Source organism: Branchiostoma floridae, chromosome 18, assembly GCF_000003815.2.
Source record: "Branchiostoma floridae strain S238N-H82 chromosome 18, Bfl_VNyyK, whole genome shotgun sequence".
In the NCBI taxonomy this organism is placed as follows: domain Eukaryota; kingdom Metazoa; phylum Chordata; class Leptocardii; order Amphioxiformes; family Branchiostomatidae; genus Branchiostoma; species Branchiostoma floridae.
The window spans coordinates 5,395,096-5,419,839 of NC_049996.1; the positions used below are offsets into that span (position 1 = coordinate 5,395,096).

The 24,744-nt window shown below is 40.0% G+C and overlaps 1 protein-coding gene across 2 annotated transcripts in view; it reads right to left on the reverse strand.

The window, feature by feature from the left end:
- LOC118405284 overlaps positions 1 to 24,744 on the reverse strand; it is a 62,033-nt gene that overhangs the window by 33,725 nt on the left and 3,564 nt on the right. For both annotated transcript variants that reach the window (XM_035804704.1, XM_035804703.1), the window contains exons 2-18: positions 16,549 to 16,690; positions 15,443 to 15,574; positions 14,858 to 14,956; positions 14,254 to 14,511; positions 13,043 to 13,216; positions 12,566 to 12,663; positions 11,688 to 11,785; positions 10,904 to 11,054; positions 10,093 to 10,205; positions 9,485 to 9,632; positions 8,967 to 9,049; positions 8,345 to 8,457; positions 7,532 to 7,724; positions 3,369 to 3,617; positions 1,829 to 1,924; positions 1,527 to 1,620; positions 280 to 417 (exon numbers count right to left, since the gene is read on the reverse strand). In XM_035804704.1, the coding sequence (XP_035660597.1) occupies positions 280 to 417; positions 1,527 to 1,620; positions 1,829 to 1,924; positions 3,369 to 3,617; positions 7,532 to 7,724; positions 8,345 to 8,457; positions 8,967 to 9,049; positions 9,485 to 9,632; positions 10,093 to 10,205; positions 10,904 to 11,054; positions 11,688 to 11,785; positions 12,566 to 12,663; positions 13,043 to 13,216; positions 14,254 to 14,511; positions 14,858 to 14,956; positions 15,443 to 15,574; positions 16,549 to 16,681 (2,370 nt within the window). In that variant the 5' untranslated portion in view covers positions 16,682 to 16,690. The remainder of the gene's footprint in view (positions 1 to 279; positions 418 to 1,526; positions 1,621 to 1,828; positions 1,925 to 3,368; positions 3,618 to 7,531; positions 7,725 to 8,344; positions 8,458 to 8,966; positions 9,050 to 9,484; positions 9,633 to 10,092; positions 10,206 to 10,903; positions 11,055 to 11,687; positions 11,786 to 12,565; positions 12,664 to 13,042; positions 13,217 to 14,253; positions 14,512 to 14,857; positions 14,957 to 15,442; positions 15,575 to 16,548; positions 16,691 to 24,744) is intronic.

Consider the following 24,744-nt stretch of genomic DNA (forward strand, 5'->3'; position numbering starts at 1 on the left):
TACTATTTAGTTACTCCAAATTTGGTCTTCAGCCAAAAGTACATACGTCCACATTTTCGACGCCTGACAGTCCATCTTGCTCACGGAAAAAAAACTAGTCTATGTCAGGATTGCGTGGGTCATTCTACGTGAGCATGATGGACTGTCAACCGTCGAAAATTTTTAGGTATGTACCTTACCTTTAAAAGCACTGTCATTGCTTGAAGAAAATTTTGAGTAACTGTATTCATACGTGAATGATTAACCTCTTCAACGATAGCTACTATTTTTATCCAATACCTTGTATTTGTTTCCGTCGATCAGCTCTTGCCATGGGGGGTGTGCAACTCCAGCTTTGACCCCATTCAGAAGTAAATCGTCAGATTGGCATCCGGGTGGTCCACCCTCCAGACTGAAGTCATTGGCCGGGACAGGGCCCTGTGGTAGTCAAACGGTTACCCATGATTACAACATAGTTTATAACTACTACTACTAAGCAAAAGGGCTACACTTTTCAAATATGAACATTCTTTACGTCGATGTAGGTTAGACATCCACGTAATAAGATACCCCAAAAGTAGCTAATTAAGCAACTGAATATGATTTTGAAACGGTCAGACGTTTCAAGTTCACAGGATACATAAACCATTTTAAAACAATATCTCTTCAATGTCACTGACGAAAACTACTAGGATCTGACAGCATAGCCAAGCATGTCCACCTTAGTTATAGGGCCTTCACAATGGAACCAAATCAGCAGGAATCAAGCAGAACCAGCCGGAATGAAGTATTTGCAAAATTCGTGCCACATTCAGGGCCATTCGGGTGAGACTTCCAAATTGACCTTATACCCCATCCACACAAGAAGGAATGAGCCAAAATGCAGTCAGAATGATTTTTCTATCACTGGGACTTCGTAGCTATAGTGTATTCTAGAAATTCTCACTGTATCCCAGATATTCTTTTGGCCACATTCTTACAGGATTTGAAGTTGCTTGTCGTTTCGGTTCTCCATCGAATGAAATAAGAATGTTTAATAATGTTGGAGTGCCGTAGAATGCGGTCATACTCCAGTTATAATAGTTAGAATACATTTATATACACTCGATATTTCTCCACCTCAAATGCACGTCGAAAGCTTTTAGCATGTCAAAAAATGTCGGGCCAGTCAAAAGAACGGGCACAAATATCTGTAATGCGGTGAGAATTTCTAGGTATAGAACATATTTTTCATTCTGACGGCATTTCGGCTCATTCTTGCCATCGTGTGAAGGGGGCTTAAGCAGAGCACTGGTCACTTGATCATGTTGTGAGGATGCCAATACAACCGTCCCCCCGTATTGCACTGAACTGGATTCCTCAATGAACGAGAAAAAGAGGAGGAAAAATGACTTGGAAGAAAACATTTCCGTGGAACTTAGAGCGGCTTGGGTACACCTTGTAGGCAGGTACTGGACAGAAGAGAGCGGCAGCCTTTGATGGCCAGCATTGTGACCACTGAACCTTGCGTCAAAGAATGACTAAAACAAAAAACAACAACTCTGTACCTCTTCCATGTAAACAGTTGTTGCCCTTTCCAGTGCAAGGCGCTTCCTGTCCATTGCTTCCTGGAATTTCTCCGCTTCTGTAAACTCACAATACCTATAAAAGGGGAAAATGAACATTAAGATGATATTAATAAGAAGCATGCACTAATGCCGAACTATCAATCAACGATTTTGCACTTAAAAAATGTTTTATTTTTATCAAAATATTTCTTTGGAAGAATAGGGGTACATATTTGTTAAAGCTTCTCCTAATACCTTTGATTATATCTATTTCAATAATGATGTTTATCTTAAATTTTTACCGTTTTTCCTTGATAGTCTGCATGACTCCGTCGGTGTCGTTCACAAGCTTGGAAGTCTCGTAATACTTCTTCCCAGTTTCGCTTTCAGTTTTCAGTCTGTGGAATCAAATAAAAAAAAACTTTGCAAAGACGTAAAGAAAGTCAACAGAAACTAGAGTTCCACAAACACATACCTTTGCCAAATAAACTAGGTTTGTTATGTAGAATGGTGTCTGTAGACAAATACGTTACTCATTTCATTTTGTTTTATGATTATATGCTTGGAGTTGATTTGTAAAATTTCGGTATTAATTATGCAAATTAGGTCCCAATTTACAATTAATCAATATCAAATTGTATCAAGTATTGCTATCAGCATACTTAGAATCATGATGATCCTTTCTTTAAATGCACCCCTTACTCTCTTTCCTCTTTCTCAGTTACATATGTGACAACGTTGAAACTACTGTAATGGAATGCAGTGGATTTATGAACTTTTCATAATCAATTATGCAAATTAGCTGTTAATTTGCATAATGAGTATCACATTGTGTTAGTCTTCACTTAGACTATCTACATACCAAAAATCATGACGATCCGTTAACACGTTCATATTTTCTCACTAATTATGCAAATGAGGTCGTCATTTGCATGATTATTATGTATTGCCATTTTTCTCTTTCTCAGCTGCATATGTGACAAGTTTCAAAGTCCTATCATGGAATGTAGTGGATTTATAAAATGTTCTCGTTAATTATGCAAATTATCTGTTGATTTTGCATAATTGGTATCTCATTATGTAGGTCTTCACTTACGCTACCTACATACCAAAAAACATGATGATCCGTCAACATGTTCATATTTTCTCATTAACTATGCAAATGAGGTCATCAAATGAGGTCATTATTTGCATAATTGATATCTATTAACATTTCTCTCCTTCTCAGCTACATATGTGACAAGTTTGAAAGTCATATCGTGGAATGCAGTGGATTTATAAACTTCCCTCATTAATTATGCAAATTAGCTGTTGAGTTACATAATTAGTAGTCCATTATGTAAGTCAACACTCATTCTATCTACATACCAAAAATCATGAACATCCGTCAATACGTTGCAGAGCTATTCTCGTCCAAAGTTTCCAAAGGAAACCGGTGCCTGCAGTACCAAAAAAGCCGCTAGGGGGCCCAAACTCACAGCACATACTCTCTGTCCCGTGGGCTATCTACCACCTATAAATCATGACCACAGCATGTCCAGAACACGAGATATAAAAAAAATTGAGTTTCCGCTACAGTACCTTAGCAAGCCGCTAGTGGGTCCATTATCGAACTTGACCTTCGTTTTCCCAACCCCTACCCACCTACCAAATATCATCAGGATCCATCCAAGGCTTCTCGAGTTATGCTGTTAACACACACACACAGACAGACACACAGACACGCAGACACACAAACACGCCCAAAACATAACCTACGCCATTCTGGCAAAGGTAGATACTTTCTTTAAGGAAATTAAATCAACTTAACTATAGTATGAAGGGACATTATGTTTTCCTTACCCCCCGCTAAAGCAGCCTTTTGCAACATCCTTAACGTCGAACGGAAACATGAGTTTGAAGTTCAAGTTCAGCAGCTCCGTAATGGTGCCCATGAACATCTCGACAGGTTTTGGGTATGTAGGGATGGTCTTCAGCCATTGGCTGAAGGTGTCTTTGAAGCCGGTTGTGTAGAAATCCGCTACGACGGCCGCGACTTCCTGGTGACCTCCTTCTGCGGTCACGCGAGTGCTGGCCGTCTTGGAAGATTGGCTGTAAAAGGATAATTAGAAAATCAGAAAAAAGATCGTTAGGTGGCGCTTCTAAGGGCAGCCACGGTTTTAATCTTCCTCTGCAAACTTTGAGTAATTATGTTTGTTTTTAACAATTTTATCAGACTGTATATGTCATATCGTGTATGTGAAGACCTGGGGAGCATCGTGGTGAACTCTAAGATGTTCTGTATGACCTGGTGAGTGGCAATCTGAACTTCTGTCCACCGAACTCGGAACTCTGAACAGTGGACAACAATGGCGCCCACTGTACTGCTCAGATACTCCACGGGATTCATGAAGGGCCTCAAGAAGTGCACACCAAGAACAACTCCACGGGTGAAAACGATGTTACGTGAAATTGGGATACTCAGGGGAGCAAGCAGACCAAGAGGAACGAAGGCGGGTAGGGATTTTATTCGCAATATTGGCACAGTGATAGGGAGGAAAAGTCAGTTAATTAACTCAAGCCGTAGTCCATTGTTGTCTGAACGAGTTTCCCGCCCAAACTTAATCAACATCAAGCCTGTAAACAACAGCTCTCCCAGCAGTGTCACACCTGTACCGACATTCCTACTCACCAACTCAAGATCCCTCCTGAATAAATTGGATGAATTCCAGGGAGTACTTTCCACTAACGATGTGGATATTGCTGCAGTAACGGAATCCTGGTTTACACCGTCTACTCCAGAACAGTTGACGTCGATCGAGGGCTACACTGTCTACTCAAGATGCCGTACAGAACGTCGGGGTGGGGGAGTTGCCATTTATGTGCGTGAAAACATTCCATCCAGGATCATCTCTGAAATCACTGTACCCGAGGAACTTGAATGCCTGTGGGTTAACGTACGCCCACAGCGACTAACTCGTCAGTTTTCTTCCATAGCGCTATGTACTTTCTACTCACCTCCACAATCACCACATGAAGATCTACTCGTCGAACACCTCATCACAGCGTCGGACCAGCTTCGCACTACGTATCCTAACATCGGCTTTGCCTTTGTTGGAGACTTTAACCATGCCAACATCCACGACATCCTTTTAGATCGTGAATTCTCTCAGATTGTTCACAACAGTACCAGAGGCAACGCAATTCTCGATCTGATAATTACCAACATGAAGACGTGCTACAAGAAGCCAGAGATCATTCCACCCTTGTCACTCAGTGACCACAACTGTGTATTGTGGAAACCTCAGGTGAAACTTTAACAAAACACAGGTACTAAGAAGACCATCAGACCATTCCGTGAACCCGGCCTGAGCGAATTCGGGAGATGGATCACCTCACACGCATGGGATGAGGTATACGGTGCAACAACAGCAACTGACAAGGCCAAAGCTTTCTACGTGACCCTTTCTACTGCGATCGACAAGTTTTCCCTGCAAGAACAATTAAAATTCATCCAAGAGACAAACCTTGGATAACCCCCCAAATCAAGTTCCTCATCAAACAGAGACAGGAGGCCTTCTCAGCAGGAACTTCTACACCCAATTCAAAATACTACAAGTACAAGGTGCAGAAATAGATTCGGAAAGCAAAGAATAACTTTTACAAGGTCAGGGTCGATAGTAGTAAGAAGGAAAACCCGAGAGCATGGCACAAGAACATTAAGAACATGTGCAACATGAACAAGAATACCAATCGCATCAATACCCCTGGTATCAGTCAAAATTACTCCACTGCGATCGCCAATGAAATTAACTCTAAATTCGCAGAAGTGTCACAGTCCCTGCCGCCACTGGACCCTACATCGCTGCCAGCATTCCTGCCGGACTTTCCACTCCCGACCGTACAAGTCTGGGAAGTGTATGCCCACTTACGTTCCACTAACTCCCATAAGAGTCCTGGACCTGGCGGGGTGCCTGCCTCCATTCTAAAGGAGTTTGCATGTGAAATCAGTAGTCCTCTCTGTGACCTGATCAACACATCACTCAAGCAGGGAGTCGTCCCCCAGGAGTGGAGAGAGGCAAACGTCATCCCACTGCCTAAGTCGTCACCACCTCACATTGATGACTTGAGACCCATTTCCTTGACTCCATTACTAGCTAAAGTCTGCGAACGTTTTGTTGCAAACTGGATACTGGATGACATTACTCCTAATCTCGACCCACGCCAGTTTGGCTGCAGAAAGAAAAGGTCAACAACCCACGCCCTTGTGAGCCTCCTGGACTTCATGTACAAATCAACTTCAACCCCATCTTCCTCATGCACCTTGGTCACAACTGATCTATCTAAAGCCTTCGACAGAGTCGACCATGCCACCGCCGTTAGATGTCTGTTGGACCTTGGTGTGCGCCCTGCCCTTGTACCATGGCTGTGCAGTTTTATATCCAACAGAAGGCAAAGGGTTAACTACATAGGTGAAACATCTGACTGGATCTATCTGACATTCGGTGTAGCCCAAGGTACTATCTTAGGTCCAATCGTTTTCATGGCTTTGATCGACGGGGCAATTCGGGATGTACTTGACCGTTGGAAGTACGTTGATGATATGAATCTTGCACAAATGTGGTCTATCCGTCAAAACTGCACTCTTCAACTAACTTTGAACGACCTGACCGACTGGGTTAACGAGCACAGAATGAAATTAAACCCAAAGAAATGCAAAGTCCTACATGTTTGCTTTGCGAAGTCACCCCAACTACCGGAACCACTCACTCTGGAAGGTCATGCTCTAGAAACCGCGGTATCCGTCAAAGTCGTCGGTGTGACGGTTCAAAACGACCTGAGGTGGAACATTCACGTCAGCAACATGACCTCAAGTGCAAACAGGAAACTGTATTTACTGCGCAGACTCAAACGTTTCGGTGTGTCGGTCGCCGATCTGACAGCAGTGTTCACAGCATACATCCGTCCGGCACTGGAGTACGCGACTCCTGAATGGCACTCCTCCCTCACTGTGAAACAAACCGCTAGCCTGGAACGCATCCAGAAGAGGGCTTGCAAGATCATTCTTGGGTCATGTTACCACAGCTACGAGTCAGCAATGGAGACTTTGAACCTCACCACCTTGTCGGATCGACGGGTCAGCATTTGTCGTTCATTCGCCATGTCACTGTTAAACTCCGAGTTCCGGAACTGGCTACCTCCCCTTCGGCAAGACATTTCTGGACGACAAACCCGAAACTCGCACAAACTGGATACCCCATTGTGTCGTCGAACACGTTATAAGAACTCACCAATCCCATACATGGTTGGACTTTTAAACTCATAACGGTTCCTTGAAACCGATATTCTCACCTGGTCTCCGCTCATATTGTCTTTGTATTTTGATGTGTTCAGAGATTACCTGTAATCGATTCAGTTATTTCAATGTTTACAGATGTAATATAACAGATAAAGAACACAGATGCCGTAAGACGTACCTGGCACTTAAAAGAAATCAGTGTTAGAATATTTTAATGGCTTATATTTTTATATGGATTGATGCCCTATATTGTTTTTAATGCAGTGCAGTGAAGTTGTGAAGTTCAGAACAATTCAGGATGTTACATCCTGCGAGTCTGTTCAATTTGAATAAACTTGAAACTTGAAAACATAATTAGGACATGGTTGACCATAGCCTGCTCACAACAGGACATGTAAACCGATTGTTTAAAAGCAATGCGATGCAAAGCCACCAAGTGGTCCAGAATTGAACTGTTGGTTTTGACGACGCCTTCTCACATACCAACTCGCCTACGGACCTATCCTTAACTGTTGGAGCTTGCCTGTCTACAGACATGTACTGAACCAACACAAACCATATCAAACACATTGACTTCCAGGGAAAGGTAACTAGTGAATGAGGAGATACACCATTTTAGCTGAAAGTATTAAACGACCCTTATTTGCTCCTTCTTTGAGTATTAATAAAACAAGCACAAGATTATCCCGAATTACACCAAACAAAAATGACGAAGTTGATTTCTTACGCGCTCTCACTGGATCCCTTCATTCCGAAGGAAGCTCCGGCCGAGAACATTCCACTATAAGAGGCCTGTGCCTCTACGGAAAACTCCGTGAGACTTTGGGTCTTGGAGGCCTCCTGGGTCTTGAACACCCTGAAGGATCCGCCGAACTTTGCTGACTTGATGTAATGTGTTCCATAGCGGATGATGAATTTCTCTGCAGTAAACAAGTTCAGTTCTTATACTTGAATGTAAATTCATCTGTGACGATGGTTAACATTATGTTACAATTCTAAAACTTTCTATCGTGCACAAAATTGTTTAGTTCTTTATATTCAAGTATCTTATTTACCTACCTTATAAACTTATTGTCTGTTACTATAGTTTGCTTTTTAATGTATATTATATCTCGTATACAACTTCCATCCTTACAAATTGTGTAAACTCCACTTTATTTTTTTCAATTTCTAATAATTCCTATTGTTGTTGTCCGAATCATTCAGTTACTATTTTTTGTGATATATAGATTAGTTTTAAAATATTGTTTTACAATTTTTTTTTGCCATATACTTCAGTCGTTTTTTTTATGTTGGTAATTTGTACCCTCCATTGTCTTTTACCTTTTCGTTTGATACGTAGATTATGTTTTGTCTACGTCCTTGTGTTTTATCTATGTGAATTGTATTTTTATATGTGAAATGCAATAAAAAACTATTTAAAAACTTCCGTTCAGTTCGTACCACAAAAATACGCCATGCTTATATAATTCTATATCCATCGTCACTGTGATTTTTTATATATAATTGATAGATGAAACTTCAAGTGACAAGCACTTACGCAGTTGTTTTTTTTGTTTTCCTGTTTTAAAAGACTCAGGTAGGTCCAGAAAGTCTCTCAGAAAATCTAGGCTCAGGGTATCCGGTCGAACATCATCGAGGAAGATTTCATACCTATAAAAAAGTAGAATTTGACATAGGAAATAAACGCGACCAGCAAACGGTGTGAATACCAACTACAATGAGCTTAGTATAAAGAATAACAGGAATCTTTTACTATACGTCATAACTTCCTATATCAAACTCTTAATTCTTCTATAACGAGTGATTGATTCGTTTGATTACAAGCACAAACATACACACACAAAGACACATAAGCCCTTTTGGCAACTTAACAAAACCCACTTTTGGACCTGACTTCTTGTTGATTAGAAATCCAAGGGTTCTAAATCTGCATCAATAAAACGTCCCAAAAGTAACCATCCCTTGAGCATTTATTTTTTCATCACTACCATCATTGACAGGAGGGCTTTTGTTAAAGAGTTGTTCTAAGACAACCCCAACTTGATAACGTTTAAGAACCCACCACACTTTTACAGTGTCTGATTTTATGCAGATTGTACCTAACATGGTACCTTACGCCTTGACACAGGTAATTCACCGATTCTGTAAAAACAACAAACCTGACAACATTACACTCTATAAGGGACATAATCATTTGCCTCTGGGAAGACGACTTCGAACCGTACGCCGCATCTATAGCACCCTGTACAATGTCATGGCAAACGTTAACATACATTCGCATAATTCCACCAGGTGCCATTATACCGCCACCTCAAAAAACGTTGTTATAGAGGCCTTCTCAAGATTGTCTTCAACACGTAAATATCTGAATTGTATTACATTTAGGAAATTAACATTCGGTGTTCAAGACAATCTTGGGAATACCTCTATACTAACGTTTTTTTAGGTGGCGGTATTATGGCACCTGGTGGAATTATGATAGTCGATGTTACATGTTCAAATGTTAATTACAAGTAGAAATCAAAATGAAAGATCAATATAAGCTCAAATATTATGGCAACCTTACACCACGTCCATTTGTTACGACTTTGTTTTGAAGGTTTGTAAACAATGATGAATTATTTTACCTAAAAATATGCAAAACTCAACTACAAGTAAAATAGGCATAAAATGAAACCTGAAATCCCCATCCAGAGAAAGACATCCCAGCTTTCATCTGAAGGGAGCGACGGTAGGCTGATTTTGACTCGAAGACGAAGGAGGAAACTTTCGTGTCGTAGATGCCCTGAACGTTCATGGTATCTGGAACATCCCCATCTTGATACCTGTAATAAGGTACACATAGACAATAAAGGAGAATTTACTTTTTTTACACAACCAGCAGCTACTTACGTACATTGCTTACGATTCCATGTCTCAGACACCTTCTTCAGAGCTTTTAAGTGGAGTTTTGCTGCTCATTGCTATATTTACCCGATGTAGGTGGCGCTTTTGCTTAGCAACGTCTGGGATTGTTTTCTCACCGCAAATGCACCAACTACATCGGCAACATATATAGCGATGAGAAGCAGAACTCCAGTTAGAAGCTCTGGCGAAGGTATCTGAACGACATTAAAACGTAAACAATGTAAGTTGCTGCTGGTTGTGTAAAAACAATTCTCCGATATCCTATATTCTACCAGCCTGATCAAAATGTTTTCGGAAGAAACATAATTGTTACCTATAGCCAGCATAATTTGGCTCCATAATATGAATACTTTTATGCTACAATACAAAAGAACTCACTTTCTTTTGTTCTTACAGAACCGCTGCACGAGATTCTTCTTTCTCGACGCGCTGCTGTAGTCCCCGCGACCATCGAAGCCGACCCCGATGTAGGTGCACCCCTCCATCATGGCCTGTCAGACAACATGACCATATTTCAATCCACAGTAAAGGATGACGGCAAATCCAAATGTTCTTCGAGAAATGACAGTTTTAAAGGTAACGTACATACCAAATTTTCGACGACTGACAGTCAGTCTTGATCACGGAGAGTTGCCTGGTCTTGACTCGCGAGAGAACACGAGACTATGTCTGACTTGCGTAGATCGAGACTAGGTCATTCTCCGTGATCAGGATGGACTGTCAGTCGTCGAAAATTTGGAGGTATGTACCTAACCTTTAAAACAGTCATTGCTTGAAGAAAATTTAGATTATCTGTACTGTGACTGATGAATCTCTCCAGCCCACAGTGAATGATACTTACGTAATTTCATGGCACAGAATATGATTCGCTGTATTACCATTAGTTAATTAGAAAACTTATAATAAAGTTTGTCATGGAGTCAACTCCATTTTTAAGAACAGATAGCCCCAATTGTAAACAACAAGTGCTATAGTAGTTTTTAACCAATTGTAGATATGTTATATTTTAGAGCTGTCTTAGACGTCTGTCAGTGATTCAGTCCGAGTTGTATTACTTTGTTGAACAGTGCGATTTAGTTAACTACATGTGCATCTAGTTAACTACTTGACTGTCATTTTAAATGTTCGAATCAATAAAAACCAAACCATCACCATGCACGATACGTATGCATATTACGAAGCTACTTACATAGCAGCGCGGTATGACAGTCTTGACGTTATAGCACGGGTCTCCGGGTCCGTATCCTTTCCCAAAGCAGCCGTTCATCAGAGCAGCGCCCATTCCGATGGGGAAGGCAAACGCAGGAGGCTGAGAACTGCTGTCAGCTTCTGGTTTCTTTCTAACAGTGTACATAAGCACAGTTAAGAATGTAAGTACATTATGAGATTGCTGTCAGTACATGATGTAACAAAGTCCAGAACACTTAAACAACCTCAGAAGTAACATATTCACATAGAATCACCGTGGCATTCGGTTTCAATGGACAAAGTTAAAATATTGGACATGGAGCCAGATTTTGTCGTTAATCAAAGGAGCCATCTACATCAGAGATTTTAAACCGTCCCTGAACAGAGACGATGGGCGCCATAGACTTCCTGCAACCAATGATCCACTGCTTATTGAGTCACGTGGCCTATCTGCATAACGTTACGTCACGACAGCAGGGGAGTGTTAATTTCTGACAAAGACTGGTGCTGTTCAGTCGAAAATGTGGTTGCTTTCAGCTTCTGCTTTCTTTTTAATATTATATATAATCATTCTTAGTCACAAACACAATTTTCATGTCTGATTTTCAAATGATAATGTGAGTTTGTTGTCAGTACCTTAAGGCTAACGTCTGGCATGACAAGGTATATAAAACTTTGATTAATAAAGAATACTATATAAAAAGGTCCTTGACGATTAACAATACAACCAACATACAAAATTTTCTTTTTGTCATTTCTATGAAAATATGTCACAAGCAACTTACTTGCCGCCCTGTTCAACGTCCACTTTCATGTGCATTCCCGGTGGAGCAAACATGTCGTCCTGTATCATGCCCTTGTCCTCCGAGAGACTTATTTCAGCCTAAAGAACAGTGGCATCAAAAGACGTGTTTTATAAAAACATACAGACAAACAAGCACATACACACACACACACACACAAAACACGATCAAGCACACACACACACACACACACACACACATACACGCGCAGACACCTTCATAAACGCACACACATACACAAGAACACACACACACACAAAAACACGATCAAGCACACACACACACACACACGCACAGACACCTTCAAAACGCACACACACAAGCACAAATTCCATAGACGCACGCCGACGAAAAAAATGGTGCAAACAGATTTTCCACACCTTTTGAAGCTTCACACACTTATAAACTCAGGCACATTTGCAAGCATTTACAAAACATGGCACACAAATGCTCATGTGCAAAAAAAAACATATCCTTTTTAATATTCTTTTTTACTAGAGGCTGCGCATGAAGGACACAACATTTTAAAGCTCGCATAAAGAATTCCATAACTAAAAATTTAATTTCACGTATTGCGTACTTATTTGTTTTTGAAAGTATACTTTTACCGTTCTGTCATATTTCAATTTGTGTTATTTAGATTTGTGAGTGACTTAGCTAGATGTCGAGAGATCGTGTGTATACGGGTTCGACTTTCGTATTTAAGGCTAGATGTTGTGTCATTGTAAAAACATTTTAAGACTTTCCATACGTACCGCGGGCTATTGAATTCCTAATCTACGTGTAATTCAATTGTATATAAATTCAATAAACCAAAAAAATTGATTGTGAAAAAGGGTCAAAACATATAAAAAAACTACCTTTATCTCTTTTGCGAATCCGGGTCCATTAGGCACAGGTGCTTTGGCAGGTGCAGCACCTTTGGCAGGTGCAGCTCCACCAACTCCTTTCTTTACAGCTCTCCTTTCTTTACAGCTGTAAGATTAAAAAAAATAAACACTAGAAATAAAAGAAATAATGTATTTCAGATGCTGTACATAATGTATGTTTTACCGTTCGGTCAAAAAGACTTCTGATACAGACTCAATGCATGTAATTATTTTGGATATCATCCTTATAAACGCAAAAAAAAATTATATGCTTTGTGATACAGTTGATTTAGGTAAGGTCAGGAAAAGAAAGATTACCAGGGATATGCAAATTAAAAAAAAAAAAACTAAAAGATAATAACCATACACTTGATGTTCTGAACTTTGAATGCAATGTGTTGATCTACAAAGTCCAGCACACATATTATGTTCACATATCCTGCAGGAGACAATTGAAAATTAACTTACCTGAACCGAGCACGCCGTCTATTACTGACTGCATGGCACTTTTCTCTATTGCTCCCGCCACCTCTGCCTCTTTTTCCACACTTTTCGCCATGATGTCTGGAGCCATGTTTTTCATAGAACCCAGTTTCTTTATGGTATCCGTCAGCTTGGCAACATCGAACTTGTTCCCACTTGCTGTACCAAATACATGAAACATAGCATGTGAAGTGATCACATCCTCAATTTACATTTAGGTGGTACCAGTTAAAGATGCCCCCCCCCCCCTCAATGCGTTCGAAAAGTTACAAATGTAAAAAACATGTTACAAATTTCACAATATAGTACATTCTGAAGGCAAACCAAGCTGGAATACCGGCGAAATATCGTTGCTAAAAATTTCGCAGCAGTGGAAAAAGAATAATATATCCCTTTATCAAAGTTAACATACAGTCCTTATATTATATACCTTATACTATCTATATCTATATCTCTCTGTCTCTGCCTCTCTCCATCTATAACTTTCAATATAACTAGAACAGTTTTTCATGAAAACTCTTTTGTATAAATAGTGACGGCATATCAGATTTACTCTGCTTTTTTCCTACCCGATAAGATAGGGGCGAAAACGTTTTGCATTTCACAAACTAAACAATTAGAATATAATCTCCTGTACTTTGTTATTCCGCTGCATGTTAATTTTGAAGATTAAAGAAAATTTCTTTGGAATCCTGAATTACTGGTCACCATCTTCGGGTGTCCTGTTATGATTTACAAATTTGACGCCATAAGAAACATTCTGTTGATAGGGTCTAGGAAAAAATGTTGTGTTTCCTGTTTCCCTACCTACCCTATAAAAACCTGTCGACCCTAGACTTTTTTGGGGGGGGGCAGTGGGGTCACCTAGCTTCCAGTTAAAATTTTTATTCAGCCTGCTTCTATTGAAGTAAAAACACTGCTTGTCTTACATGTATCTAATGAAGGATAAATGTATCTATATTCTACATAGTATTATTCATATCAAGTTTGACATTAAAAGACACAAGCTTGTGTCTTCATGCATTTCGAATAACTTGTTCAACTGTATTGTAATTTGCAAGAATTTTGACCAGCCTGAAATGATTACCAAAAAAAACATGATCCCTACCTACCGACCCTAATTTTCCAGGGCTGCAAAGGGAAACACAACATTTTTTTTTATAGGCCTAATAACGTTTTTAGAAATACAAACGTACACATAAGCTTCCCAGCGAGCCCAGCAATAGCCGGTAAGAAGCGTTTATCCATGACGTAAGTGTCATCAGGTTGTGCCGCCTGGAGCGCCTGTTGGATGTACGACGAAACGTCATCAGGTTGTGCTGCCTGGAGCGCCTGTTGGATGTACGACGAAACGTCATCAGGTTGTGCTGCCCGGAGCGCCTGTTGGTTGTACGGCGAAGCGTCTTCTGCTGCTGCAGCTCGCAGGGCCTCATTCAGGTCATCAGGCAGCGATACTGCAGCACAAACGTGTAAGAAACAAACATTATACATGCAGTAATCACTCTACTAAAGACTTACTTCACCCTTACCGACAAGAGAGCTCATTGGAAAACTTCAGAAACTTGTTCGCATGGAGTTTAAACTTAAAGGTCAAATAACAACATTGGAGCAATAAAATTCAAAAAGAACAATATGAAATATTTAATCTATTTCTTACATAATATGCAAGCTATAAATAAGACAAAGAATACTCGAGGGGCGTTTGGAAAATGCTATAACTGTCTGTAAGTTTTGACAGGAATCAAGAAGACCCAAACTGAAGTTTTAAACGTCGGCAATCATTCTTTATGTCAAACTCACAGTCTTGATTTGGGACTTCCCCAGTTACTTGACCTTCCTCTTCTGCGCCGTTTGCCATCGTGTCAGACAGTATTTCTGGATCTAGCAATTCATCGGTCGCTGTGAATGTGGCAGAAAAAAGAAAAACAAATTCGAATATGCACTGTATTCACCTTCACGAAATTAAGAAACACAATAATACCAAAAAAGATTTTAAGGACCTTTATCATTATTATGGTAATTATGATTATGATGATGATAGCGTTCAAGATGACGACGACACCGGTTATGATTGTGATGATACTGATGGTGACAAACGCATTTTCAACTAAGAGAAGCAGCTGTCCTAGAGTTGACAAAGATAAAAAAGGATGAAGCATTGTTTGTAAGTTCATCTGTGACGGTAGTCAACATGTTACACTTAACAGTTTTCTACCCTTTGCAGACGTCACAACTCCTTTCCGGATGTGTGACTTAGGTTTTGGGTCATTACAGCTTGAGAAGGATCAGAGGACTGATTAAAAGCTTGATGGTAAGCGCTTTATTTGGTGCACGGATATTAAGTCTTAAAATTGTAACATAATGAAATGGTGTTGAAGAACTCACATAGAATATCTCTCGAATGTCTCTTATTCGCAATGAGCTCCAGCTGCCCCTTGTCCTTATCGTATCCGTAAAGTGGGGCGTTTTTGTCTGCTGCTGCGCGGAAGGCTTCCTGAAGGTCTTCAGTCGGCAGGGCTGAAATATCAACAATCTCTGTTCACATAAATGGGGTAATGAGTTCATCACGCTCCAGGCTGGCTACAGGGGAAATCTTCTTCTTTGAAAACACATTTTTTTTTTCACTTCAAAATAAGATATAATCATACAATTGGTCTATTATGTAGCGTATCAATAAGCTGTGGTTACTTTCCCATCAAAACTGCAAGAAATCTTGCAAAGATTACATTTTACAAAAATTATGGTGAAACTGTCATCAGACACCCCACTGTGCAGTCAGGCACACAAGACAGCGATAAGCCAGATGTGGGCATGTTTCCCAACTAGGAAGCATGGAGGTCCATGTAGGAAGATCACAGTTTGTAGACATATTTGTATGATGCACTGATGTTGCGACTCTCACTAAGCCTTGGTATCCAATGCTAAAGGGTCGATTTAGCTTACTATGTAAAGAAATGGCAGGAAAATCTTTTTTTGAATTGTCCAAATATTACGTTGTATAGCTTTAACACTTCCTTACCGCATTTAGCCATAATCCCTAAGTATCATTTGCATAGCTTAGTATTATTCTATGAAAGACGTTTGTAAGAAAATAGGGAGCTTTGTTATGAAAACCAAATGAATATGACGCCCTGTCAGTAACTTAGCACCTTGACTTGTAAGAAAATCAAGCACCATAAATACTTGTAAATTATGAATTGGACATAGATAGCGCACTGATTGCGTAACAAGAATAGTCGTTTTGCTAGTCTCGGTACCAGGCTCCGAACAGGCTATCGTGGTTCCTATAAAGTCACGAGCGAAAAATGGTTGAATTATCCGGCAACAGTTATTAGGCATTTAAATTGGGATTTCTAAGATTTGATGTTCAATAACTTTGAAATAGTGTATATTGTGTACAAAAGTCTTTGTTTATTGAATATCTACTGTACAGATGATTCAGAAAAAAACGGTGATTTTTACAAAAAGGCAACTTGAAGTCAAACCCTTACCTATGGACTCCTCGATGACACGATGTCCACTTTCCGACGGAGCGTCCTTCCTGGAGCCGGTCCCCATCAGATACATGGAGATGGCCAGAACCAGCAGCAGGGGGAGTACGAGCCTCTTCCCTCTCTTCCTCATCTTGAGAAACTGAAAAATGAAAGTCAAAAAGCAATAAGAGACAGACAGATTGACGTATTGCTCTGTAAGAGGACAAAGAGTCTTGTCTCTTCCTTAACATTTGCTTTTATATCGTGCCTCAACAGAAGAAATTAATAACAGCAGTTATGTACTTACATAAGGCTCGTTCTCATTTAATGTCAAAAAAATGCTGTCGCCTGACTTTGCGACTTAATATGCAGCAAATCTTAAACAAAATCACTGGTTCCGTTTTTCCACAAACCCGGTAATTATTTACAAACGATGCACCACAACATTCATATTGGTTGATGGCTTGGAAGGTTATCCTAGCCACGGGTGGGATTTCACCCCCTAAAATTGACTGTCGCCTGAGAAGACACGAAGAATTCAAAGAGTATCCCTAAATGTAACAATTCAGTTCACAGAATGAATGTTCGGCAGATAGTACCGGCTACGAAGGCCCTTTGCCGTATCACGTCAGATCGCTACTGTCACTGATCTTGGAGACTGTGTGGAGTGGTTAATGCTTGTCGCCAAATTCGGTAACAAGCGTTACCAACACGAGTACGATGGTTGCCACGGTTATATCATCCAAGCATAAGACTAGAAATGGCCGTTTTTGTGACACTGTGTAGTTTATCTGGCTTTATATAGAAACAAGTAAGGGTTGTTGACTGCCATTTGTACCCTAACTTGCTTATCAAAATGTTGTACAGAAATGACTGTAACAAACGTTACCATTGTTCAATGCAGTCTAAGCTTTCTATTTGACTTGGTGTAAAAAAATGTGTGTTAATAATCCCTAGGGACGTCTACTTATGACCCAGTCAATAAGGTAAGTCCATTCGAAGGAAACAGGGTAAAGTCTATTGTTGTAACAAACGTTACCGTTTGTTACCTGCCATATAGTACATTACCAAATGTGACCAAAAATAATAAGTTGCCATTTTGCCATGTTTAAAAGAGGAATTTTCCTAAGCAACCAGTTGGTTTTCACGGAAAATAAAGCAGATTAATTTTTTTACCAAAAATTGTCATTTTCTCCATTTCAATGAGAACGAGTGATAAGCCGACACATCACATCGATATAAATCTCAAGGAAAAGTGATGAAGATGATCTCCTAAGAGAGCGTAATAATAGCAAAATAAATAACAACAAAAGCAATCAAAGGTACATGTGACCGATTCCGGTAAAGATCAAGTCTTACACATGATTGAAAACCGTATCGTAGCCAAAAAAAGAATACAATATTCAGAGGACAATAACTGAGATGCTAAATCATTTAAAAGAAGCTAAAGTAAGGTGGCCAGAGCTACTGTGGTAACAAGAAAGAATGACACAATTGTACTGCTTCGTTCCTCAAGTACAAGTGGGAAAAGTCTAGGCTAGGCTTAATGTGACAAATCAGCTTAGCTGGCCTACCCTATCATAATGTGACAACAAGCACGGCTAACACTCATCTTCAAAGTAGTCAACAATCTCATCGCCATACCCATTCACAGTATTCTTACAAACAATAACACCACAAGAGGTCACTGCCAGCGCACACCTTACCGTGTAAAACTGAAACACATAGGGCAAGTTACTTTCCCCGTACAGTGATAGATTGGAACAGTCTGCCAACATATCTGGTAGATGCCACTTCTGCAGAACAGTTCATAGCTGGGGCAGCCAAGCATTGCAATTGCAAACTGTCCCAGGACAAACTTTAATTCAAACTCAAAAAGCTTAGGAAACCAAGTTTGTATTTCGCAACACTTTAAATCTATATGCTTATAGCTTTTCTCCATTGCGCAACCAAACGTGCATTGTTTTTGACAAGATTTACGGTGTAACTTACAAAGTAGGCCGCGCACCTGCGAAGTTGTTTTGCTGCACCAAAATGTGGTCGAACCAGTTCACCAATGATTAATCATCCTGCCAGCGAAAACTGTTGATACAAAACAACCAACCGATTCCTAGTGACCGTTGACCTCTGGCTGTTAACAAGTCGTTGCAATAGCAACAAGAATATTTTTTTTAAATCAAACTTAACTAAATTATTGCCAACTTAGATTAAGGAAAAGTTGAAGGCTCTAGCACAAAACGTTCTATCGTTATGCGACATGCAAAATTGGCGCGAGCCTCAAAAGCCACCACCCCCCGTCTGAATAGGATTAACTGATGCTTTTGCATCTTCTGAAATAGTAAAGCAGTTTCTTTGCCTTGCCTGTTTGAAAAGAAAAGAAAAAATACCATCAACAATCACTTTTCTACATAACTGAAATGAAAATACCCCTTTCCCTTCGCATTTCTATGCCTACACTCAAATTCTTCTGACAACTGTATCTTCAGTATGAAATTAAAATAGATGTTCTATTTGCATATACAGTACGGCACAACAAAAGCGAATAGAGATATGTAGGCTCCACATTGTACTTTTGGGCCTTCTTATGTGCTGTACCGTGCATATCTTGGTACTTTTCTTTCTACCTCCCTTTTCAGGACTTCTGTATGAAGAGTGTGAAGACTCGGTACCTTATGATCTGTCATCTAAAGTTGCTTTGATTCACGTCTACAGTATCAATTTTTCCTCAATATAGTTCCAGTCAATGTAACAAATTTCAATTTCGACAACAACCGTGCCGACTTTTTGCCACGGTTGAGCATTGTACTTAATGATTGATCATCCTGTCTGCTAGCACAGGGAAACATGCCGATTCTTCCTCAACAACAGCCCCTTATCTGTCAATCAAAATCATCTCGCTCTATTTGTTTTCAGGACTGTTGTCAAGAACCATTAATTGACTGTCCGATCGGTGACCTCTGACCTCCGCATTCTAAAGACGTTTGGTCAGAATAAAGAAGCTTCTGTCACAAACGTTTCAAAGATTAAGACAATAATCTTCAATCCTCTATCAAAAAAGGGTGCTTAGTTTGACAAATTTACGAAAAGTGCTAATAGCAGTCATAACAACCGACTAATAACATGCATTTGGGAGGTCTTTCGAGGTTACTTTTCAGTAAGGCCACAGCACGTAAATTTTGTGGATGACATCAGGCGCTTATTGATATCTGCCTGATTTCAGGAAAGAAAACAAGAATTTTTTTTTTCATTTTCAGGAATGGTCAGATAGACCAAAATAGGCAAACATTCTGTGTATGTTGTAGCCTAATAATCACACCTGTTAAGTGACACTAGTTAGGTAGCCATGACTATATTGGCAGAAGTGAAACATGTTAGATAGTTGTAAAAGTGGAAGCCATGAATGAAGTTGCCAGCTTGGCAAGTAATACCAGTGTATAACACAGTAGTATCACCTTTACTACACTAGTTCACTTCTCTAATTACATTGGTGTAATTTTCCAAAGCCAGTCACTCAATACGATGTGGTTTTGCTGCACCAAAATGTGGTCGAACCAGTTCACCAATGACTAATCATCCTGACAGCGAAAACTGTTGATACAAAACAACCTTATGATTCTGCCTCAACACTGTCCCCGTTTCTGTCAATCAAAAAACGTTCCGCTCCATTCCGCTGTTATCAAGAACTAGCAAGACAACTCTGCCCGAAAATTCCAACAGCTTTTGACCTTTGACCCTCAGCTTTGTCTCTCGAAGTTGTTTTGAATCGGTCTGTCACAACGTTGTAGGGGTGCTATAGATAACGTTTCCTTCTAACACCAAGTGATGTTAAAAACCAGGTAAAATAGCAACGGTGAGGATTGAGCCTGATTGGCTGGTGTGAAAACTCATATATTCCAAGTATCGCACTGTACTTAACACAGGGTATCACAAGATTTGTATTTCTGTATCTGTATCTATATAGCCGGTATAACTGCCGTTCGACGTAACACACCAGCTTCGCAGGCACGCGGCGCGGCAGCAGCTGGTTATATTACACCGAACGACTCATAACACCTAACTTTTGCACATCTATCTGCAAGCGTTCTTTAAAACTACCCAGAGAAGATGCCCCTACTGTACTTGGTGATAACAAGTTCCACTCTAAGATACTTCTGGGAAAGCACGAATTTTTGAACACATCAATCCTAGGTTGGTAACTCTGGTATTTGAAGGTATGACTGTTTCTTGTTCTTTTTTGACCTGGTATTAGATACTTATCAGTTGGTATGTCCACCAGTTTATTGGTCATTTTGTACATCATGGAAAGTCTGGACATTTTCCTTCTATCTTCAAGTGACATCCACTGCAAATCTGTTTTCATTTTGGTAACACTAGAATCCCTGTTATAGTTGTTTGTGCAGAATCGGGCAGCTTGGTTCTGTACCCTTTCAAGTTTATCTTTGTCTTTCTTTGTATACGGGTCCCATACTGTAGCGGCATATTCAAGGTTAGGTCTTACTAGTGACGTGTATGCAAGTGATTTTACCCTGGTTGTGCATGCCCACAAGTTGCGTTTGATTACTCCCAATGTCTGTTTAGCCTTGGTTGTTATTTTGTTAACATGGACACCCCACTTCAGCCCAGTTGTTAATGTAACACCCAGGTATGAGTGGGTTTTTGTGGTTTCTAATGTCTGACCACAAAACTGGTAAGGGGACACACTTGGTGTTCGTTTGTTCGTTATGTGCATGATATAGCACTTATAAGGATTGAACAGCGTAAGTCATTTCTTTTGCAGTTCTTCCAGGGTGTTCAGATCTTTTTGAAGAACTTGTGAATCATTTTGTGTGGATACCTCTATGTATAACAGACAATCATCGGCGAATAACCTCACACTTGAATCGAGCTGGTCTGGTAAGTCGTTTATGTACAAGAGGAAGAGCAATGGTCCCAGCACAGTCCCTTGCGGAACTCCCGACGCTACTTTAACTGGAGCTGAGGCCTTCCCTTCCACCACTACCGTTTGCTCTCAAGATGACTCAGAACAACATTTTGTACTGTTTCACAGATGTCAGCTTTAAACGACGTCCAGTTTAAAGACACAGCAGTGGCATGGCTGCAAAGCTGGTATGTTACGCCCAAGGGTTAACTTACAAACAATTCAGATACAGGGACAATTGACATGACTTATTTTTCTATCAACTTTTGTCTCTTCGTAAAATTTCACATTCCTACACCCGATTTGGCCTTATCGAAGTGTGACAGACATAATGTCATTATGTACATTTAAGAAATCATTAAGGTATGGAAATATGCTTCAGTCATTGCAACTCTGCAAATTCTCTACCTTTTCTTGAAAGCCCGAAGCCATGGATACGCCCCTATGCACCTTGTACAATACGGGGCCAACTTTGGCGGGAAAATGTATCATATCATCACTCTTAAAGTCTATATTGACTATTCTATCTGGACGTACAGAGTATATCCTCCAAATATTAACACAACATCAATCCTCTATTCTGTACTCCACATTGCCACTGCCGGGTAAAAATGGCACGGAAAATTGACAACTGCCGAGAAATGACCGTTGGGTGGTGTATGATGCACAATCTCCCTCATGAATCAATTCTTGGCGAATTGTCTCTCATCTTAGTAAGTATCAGATGGTCATTCGGGCATTCCTATAATTTCGAACGCCTGAAAGATAGTGCTCACCATACTACAAAGATAAATAAGCTTAAAAATAGTTCACAATCATATAAAAGGCTTATTCCCTCTATTTTGTGATCATTCTGTCAACTCAAAAATTTTGACGACGGTAAAAATATAGTTTAGGGTTTCTGTGTGTCAGACTCCTTACAAAATCGCTCAGATGGAAAACGCCACATGTGTCGTGAGTGTTAAAGTCTCACAGCCTCTTAAAAATACAGATGCAAAGTTTTCCTTACTATGGTGAAGTTACAATATCAATTCCGATAGTAAACGTGTCCCATTAATGTCAGTTTTTTTAAAGCTCTTGTTAGAAAAACATATACATGTTGCTCTGGCTCACAAATCAAGTGGATAAAGGGTCGGATTCATCAACTGTATCAAATAAGGTTAGACAAAGCCGCTGATACACACGACTTTATACAAACTCACTGATGCAGAAAAGGGGATCAAAAGGCCAAAGAAAAATGGCCATGAAATATTTTGCAGGACTAGCGCTAAGGGCTACTATCCATCAAGTATGGCGTAATGGGAACATCTGACTAAAATCGGATACACAAACGTCGGTATTTTTCGTGCTGGAGACGAAGTAGCTTTGTTTCATACAGCAATAGCACTCATCACAGAACTGATGAAAACGCGTTATTATTAGACATACAGCAAAAGAGAATAACTTATCTCCAGTTCGCACAACAGAACAAATGAACAAGGTAACACAATGGAGAAAAAAAAGATGTAATGTAACCCTTTCAGTTTCTATTTAAACCATATTGCTTATTACCTAAAGTTAGTTAAAATGTTATGTTTCAACTCCATATGTGTGTTTGCTTTCTTGTGAACAGAGCAATTGATTAGATTACATACATCCTTAGATAAAATCAGTTTTGCCACAGCGTAAAAAAGGAAAACTTTCAGCTATCAATTATCACTGTGCTTGTGAGAACAGGAAACGCTAAGTATCCTACAAATTTCTCACTGGTTTTGCTGCACCAAAATGTGGTCGAACCAGTTCATTAATGACTAATCATCCTGACAGCGAAAATTGTTGATACAAAACAACCTTATGATTCTGCCTCAACACTGTCCCCTTTTCTATCAATCAAAAAACGTTTTGCTCCATTCCGTTGTTATCAAGAACTAGCAAGACAACTCTGCCCGAAAATTCCAACAGCTTTTGACCTTTGACCCTCAGCTTTGTCTCTCGAAGTTGTTTTGAATCGGTCTGTCACAACGTTGTAGGGGTACTATAGATAACGTTTCCTTCTAACACCAGGTGATGTTAAAAATCAGGTAAAATAGCAACGGTGAGGATTGAGCCTGATTGTCTGGTGTGAAAACTCATATATTCCAAGTATCGCACTGTACTTAACACAGGGTATCACAAGATTTGTATTTCTGTATCTGTATCTATATAGCCGGTATAACTGCCGTTCGGCGTAACACACCAGCTTCGCAGGCAAGCGGCGCGGCAGCAGCTGGTTATATTACACCGAACGACTCATAACACTTAACTTTTGCACATCTATCTGCAAGCGTTCTTTAAAACTACCCAGAGAAGATGCCCCTACTGTACTTGGTGATAACAAGTTCCACTCTAAGATACTTCTGGGAAAGCACGAATTTTTGAACACATCAATCCTAGGTTGGTAACTCTGGTATTTGAAGGTATGACTGTTTCTTGTTCTTTTTTGACCTGGTATTAGATACTTATCAGTTGGTATGTCCACCAGTTTATTGGTCATTTTGTACATCATGGAAAGTCTGGACATTTTCCTTCTATCTTCATCAAGTGACATCCACTGCAAATCTGTTTTCATTTTAGTAACACTAGAATCCCTGTTATAGTTGTTTGTGCAGAATCGGGCAGCTTGGTTCTGTACCCTTTCAAGTTTATCTTTGTCTTTCTTTGCATACGGGTCCCATACTGTAGCGGCATATTCAAGGTTAGGTCTTACTAGTGACGTGTATGCAAGTGATTTTACCCTGGTTGTGCATGCCCACAAGTTGCGTTTGATTAATCCCAATGTCTGTTTAGCCTTGGTTGTTATTTTGTTAACATGGACACCCCACTTCAGCCCAGTTGTTAATGTAACACCCAGGTATGAGTGGGTTTTTGTGGTTTCTAATGTCTGACCACAAAACTGGTAAGGGGACACCCTTGGTGTTCGTTTGTTCGTTATGTGCATGATATAGCACGTATAAGGATTTAACTGCGTAATTCATTTCTTTTGCAGTTCTTCCAGGGTGTTCAGATCTTTCTGAAGAACTTGTGAATCATTTTGTGTGGATACCTCTATATATAACAGACAATCATCGGCGAATAACCTCACACTTGAATCGAGCTGGCCATGGTCTGGTAAGTCGTTTATGTACAGGAGGAAGAGCAATGGTCCCAGCACAGTCCCTTGCGGAACTCCCGACTCTACTTTAACTGGAGCTGAGGCCTTCCCTTCCACCACTACCGTTTGCTCTCAAGATGACTCAGAACAACATTTTGTACTGTTTCACAGATGTCAGTTTTAAACG